At 44.5% G+C, this 5,000-nt stretch overlaps 1 protein-coding gene across 1 annotated transcript in view; it reads left to right on the plus strand.

The window, feature by feature from the left end:
* The window catches only part of LOC125037283 (PDF receptor-like), a 60,414-nt gene extending 56,525 nt beyond the window's left edge, over positions 1-3,889 (plus strand). Inside the window, exons 11-12 of the mRNA XM_047630343.1 lie at positions 3,320-3,463; positions 3,740-3,889. Coding sequence (XP_047486299.1) covers positions 3,320-3,463; positions 3,740-3,889 — 294 coding nt within the window. The remainder of the gene's footprint in view (positions 1-3,319; positions 3,464-3,739) is intronic.
* The last annotated feature ends 1,111 nt before the right edge of the window (positions 3,890-5,000 follow it).

Consider the following 5,000-nt stretch of genomic DNA (forward strand, 5'->3'; position numbering starts at 1 on the left):
ACACTCGACTAATTTTGCACGATATTTCCCCTTCCCTTTCCTTCTCTTCTCCAACCCCTTCTACTACCCACTTCCTAAGGTGTGAGAGCTGTGTTGAAAGGGATGAAAGGCTGACTTTGTGCCAATCATGAATGACCTGGGGCATAGGCACAGTATTCCCTTGTTTAGTTGTCTAGCCCTTACCCTTCAAGTGGACCCTTGAATGGTAAGGGTAAGCATACTCTAGGCCAGCAATGAAGACTTTGTACCCTTTTTAGGGGCAATGAGGCTCGCTCCTTTATCAAATAGCCCCACTGATTTCATTTCTTCCAGTTCCTCGATCCCAAGCTCTCCTTTGACCACGGCTCTGAACACTGCTACTACTACCCCTCTCCTTAGTACCTACTATCACATCAATCCTGTCCAGATCATCCATTCATACGTCCTACTACGCCCACCTCTACAAACATCTTAAATAACCTGTTTCCCACAGCCAATTAGGGTACCCCACCCCCTACAGCTCTTTACTCTGACAGCAATGCCTCCAAAAACAAGTAGGCAAAGTTGCCTTCCGCAGCCGCTCCGGTCGTTCCTGCCTGGTCATAATCAATCTGCTCTGCTCTGCACAGTCACGCACGTGTGCCAATTGTGACGGCTCCCATTATGTATTTTATATTTTATACCTACAAATTTGAGTCAGAGGTGGCAATTCTCTAATTCAAACTTGGCCTCAATTTATGCGAGGCCAGACAGGAAGCATGTCGACAAGGTTTTTCTCTTACTCCCTACTCCAATAATGTCCTCCATTCTGCCCGTCTCCTTTCCTATCAAGGTGTTTCCACATTACCACCAGCATCTCCTCATCCCACTTCTACCCCCTCCCTCCCTCAGTCAGATTATTTTGCCATTCTGAATCCGGACACCCCAATCACCACCACTCTTCCAGACACTCCAGTCCCTATTTACCCGGTACCTACCCCTCTTGCTCCTCGCCCAAGACAAGCTAAATGCTCCACACCCTTCTACCCCATCCTCTCTACCAGCCTCTCCCTCCACCTCTCAAACATCTGTCTCCCTCTTCTCCCCTTCATAAGAAAACCTTTTTTTTTTCAGACCTCTCCAACCACCTCCACTTCAGAAATTTTCGAAGGCATTCAACACTATCTAATTAAGACCCAGGATAACATGCCTACATTCTCATCCACCCTCCAATCTCTGCTCCCATTCCCTCTACACTCAAAGTACCTGCCGACGTCTATCAGCCTCCTACTTATGGTCCCCCTACACCCCTTCCTCCCACTCTCTCCCAACACATCCCGTTCCCCCCTGATTCAGCTGCATCACCCTCTCCTCCTTCCCCCACTATCATTTTCCCTTCCCATTGGATACACGTGACTCTTTTCACAACGCCCTTGCATGGATTCTCTCCCACCTGACATTTTTTTCTTCTTCTGAAAGTGTGATCTAATGGCCCTCAAACTCTCTTCTATGCTAATCCTTACTTTACCCTACGGACATACCACGCTTCTTCCTTTGATATCTTTGTTCTGTTGACTCTTCTTAATCCCTACTTTCCTGGAATTTTATAAGACTTCTGATGTGTAGCACTACTTAGTCCTCTACTAACCCCCTCTTTTCACTAGTACTCCTTTCCATGGTGATATAAGACCTTTGATGTCTAGTATATTTATTTTTGTAACCAATTATCCATGGAACATTTTTCATGAGTCTTAAACAGTCTTCTAGTAATTTTCTTTAACAAATGCAAAACGTACACTATTTTAAACTTGGGCTAGACTCATTTCACGTTTGCAAAAAAGGGAAGAGGAGGAGGAGAAAGAGTAGAAGAAGAAGGAGGAGATGAAAAGAAGTAGGAGACGTAGAAGAATAAGGAGGAGGAGATAAGAAGAAGAAGGAGAAGTAGATGTAGAAGGAGGTGGAGGAGGAGACGAAAAAAAGGAGAAAAAGAAGAAGGAGGAGGGGAAGAACAAGAACAAGGTAAAGGAGATGAAATAAACGTGTATATTGAATTGCAAGCTCATTGGGAAGAATTTTTTTCTGAATGGTTCGTACCAAAAGATTATCTTTTGATAATTACGATATGAAAGAAGAGGGGAATGGAAAGGGGGATAGGTACTTAAAATAGGAAGGTCAGAATGGTAGGTGGGAAAAAGGAGAGGAAGAAGAGAGGGAGAAGGAAGTATCGGCGGATAAAAAAGAAAGAGGAAAAGGAGAAGGAAAGAGCAGAGCCAAATTATCGATAATTATCTGTCCTACCAACACATTAGGTTATTAAAGAGGAAAGAACAGAAAACAAAAGAGTAGGAGAATAAGCAACATAAAGCAGATGAAGAAAAATCCATCCCTCTATAAAAACACAGAGAAATATAGAAACACAAAACCAGCAGAAGATAGTTTCTACCAACAGAGTAAATGCAGTGGAATAAAAGCCACGTTTGGAGGTACAAGGGAAGAGGAATACGAAAGAGAGAACTAGACGAAACAGTAAAACGCTCTAACCAATATACTAAGACCAAACGAAATGCCAAATACGGAAAGTTCAATAACAAAACCATGACTGGGCTGGCTCACTGGCAACTCTGCTTCTGCCTTAGTAATTCTGTCCTTCCCTCCTCTATTTCCTTTCAAAGTAGCCGGATGTTATAGCCAGTACGAGACTCAGGTACAAATGTTTGTTTCATTTTCTCTCCTTTATGTTGATTTTAAGCTAGAAAAGGAGATCCAGGTCATTAATGGATAATTTACTGTATGTTCTGTTGAAGGATTTACTTTTACGTTTTTTTTTTTTTTTTTTTTTTTTTTTTTTTTTTTTTGAATGACCATAAATCATTCTACCGGTAAAGGTAACCCTTTGTTATCAAGCTCTAAATGTCTTTGGGAGACATGGATATACAAAGATCTTACAGCAACAGCCATTTCAAACCTAATCATACCTGGAATTGATTTTAATTGCTGTCCAGGTAAAGCTAGATTGTTATGATGATCCTAAACCCTGTTGATGAAATAGGTATACTAACTACTTTAGAGCTATTTGCAGCCCTGTTCTTAACTGGAATTTTAATTGTGGTTCATGTAAAGCTATCCTTTTGGTATCAAAACCCTGAAGTGCAAAACGGGTGTAACAAATATTTATAGCCATTTGAATCCTACTCTTACCCGGAATTACATTTTCTTATTGCGATCCAGGTGAAGTCATCCATTGGTATGAACATAATGAAGTGTAAAACCGGTGTTGTATTTATATTAGTTATATTAGTTATTTCAACCCTATTCTTACCTAGAACTAATGATTAAGTATTTTTTTTAAATTGCAATCCAGGTAAAGCGGACCCTGTGTTACTTCTGGAGGCTCAAAGTCACGCTTCGAACTCGCAAGCAAAGATCCGAAGCTTCGTCGGCTTTTCCCGACCCTGACGGCATGTACGATGCCGGATTCGCTCATCGACCGAAGCTTCATTTCAAGGTTAGTTTGTGAATCGCTTTGAGCTGGGATTTTTTTTTTTTTTTCCCATGATGTATCTTTTGTTATATATATATTTTGTTTTGTTTTGTTTCTTTTTTCTTCTTTGTCTTTTTCCTCTTGCACCATTTATGTAAAGTGCGGTGTTATTATTTATATTGTGCCATGCAGAGAGAGAGAGAGAGAGAGAGAGAGAGAGAGAGAGAGAGAGAGAGAGAGAGAGAGAGAGAGAGAGAGAGCGCGAGCTGCAATGTCCTTGTTCACCTCCTGTCTCTGCAGGCGCGCAGCAAGTCCTCCAGCGACAAGGGCCTCCCGAACGGGCACCTGCAGTCGCTGCACAGCCTGGGCGGCTACCACAGCAGCCACATGCTGCACCGCGAGGAGCCTGGCCACCCCTACCACGTGACGATCCCCACCACCAGCTTATGACGTCCGGCGCCGTGCCCCCTGAGTCCCCCCCGCGCCCGGGCCTCCCTGAAGGGCTCGGAGCCCCGCGTCAGCTTCATCTTCAGGACCACCAGAACCTCGTCCGCCGGCTGCGCCGCCGGTGCCATGACCCCGACCCGCAACGACAGCATCTCCTGGGAGACGGAGAAGAGAGACATGAAGAAGAAGCTGAAGTCCGGAAGGGCGCGGAGGAAGGGCCGGAAGGACAACCCCGAGGGCTCCCAGAGGGGCGGCTCCGAGGACGGGGGCAGCGGCTGCAGCCTCAGAGGGGTGTCCTCGGGCACGATTGACGCGGACATCCACACGTGGTCCACCAACATGACCGACTACGACGGCGGGGCGTCCTGCTCGTCCTCCAGCGCCCTCCGCACCTCCCACCCGTCCATCCACGCCCTTGACCACGCGCGCCCCACCTCGCCTCGGGAGGAGTACGAGCCCCACCTCTCCGCAGGGTGAGCGGCCGGCCTCCCGGTCCGACAGCCACCGACAGGCCTGGACCAACAGGAAATGTCTACCTATTACCTTGGTCTTCTAGCTTTGCATTCCTCGTCCTCTCTCCGTTTCCAATCCTTGTCTTCGTTTGAAATCGTCCTATGAACAGACCTCGCTTCTCCTGAGTGATCTTGCCCTATGACTGGTTCCGTTTCTTAAGCTAATTTATAGAAAGGAAACAATGTTTTACTTCTGTTCATTTGTATAAAATAATTTGCTCATGAAGATACAAGGTAGATCCTATATTCCAAAAAATGGTAATAAAGTAATGCATTATCGCCGCAAATAAGTGCCAAAATGTCAATATTTTAATGGCAAGAGTTTTTTTCCACTCAAGGAAAGAAACAAATTACATAATTAAAAAAATAAATAAATAAACAGAATAAAAACATACTGACACCTAACAGGAATCAATTTCATCATATTAAGCATTACATGGCTATTAAAAAAGCCTTGCCAGAGAGAAGGATAAATGAAATTCTTGAAAGGAATCGCACAAACCTTTTGTAATTTTGTATGTACTGAATAAAGAATACAGTGGTGGAGGTGGGTCTTCAAGTTCACGTGTTGACCCAGTATTTCGGAAGCTGTACATAGTTCT

The sequence above is a fragment of the Penaeus chinensis genome, chromosome 23, assembly GCF_019202785.1.
Source record: "Penaeus chinensis breed Huanghai No. 1 chromosome 23, ASM1920278v2, whole genome shotgun sequence".
In the NCBI taxonomy this organism is placed as follows: domain Eukaryota; kingdom Metazoa; phylum Arthropoda; class Malacostraca; order Decapoda; family Penaeidae; genus Penaeus; species Penaeus chinensis.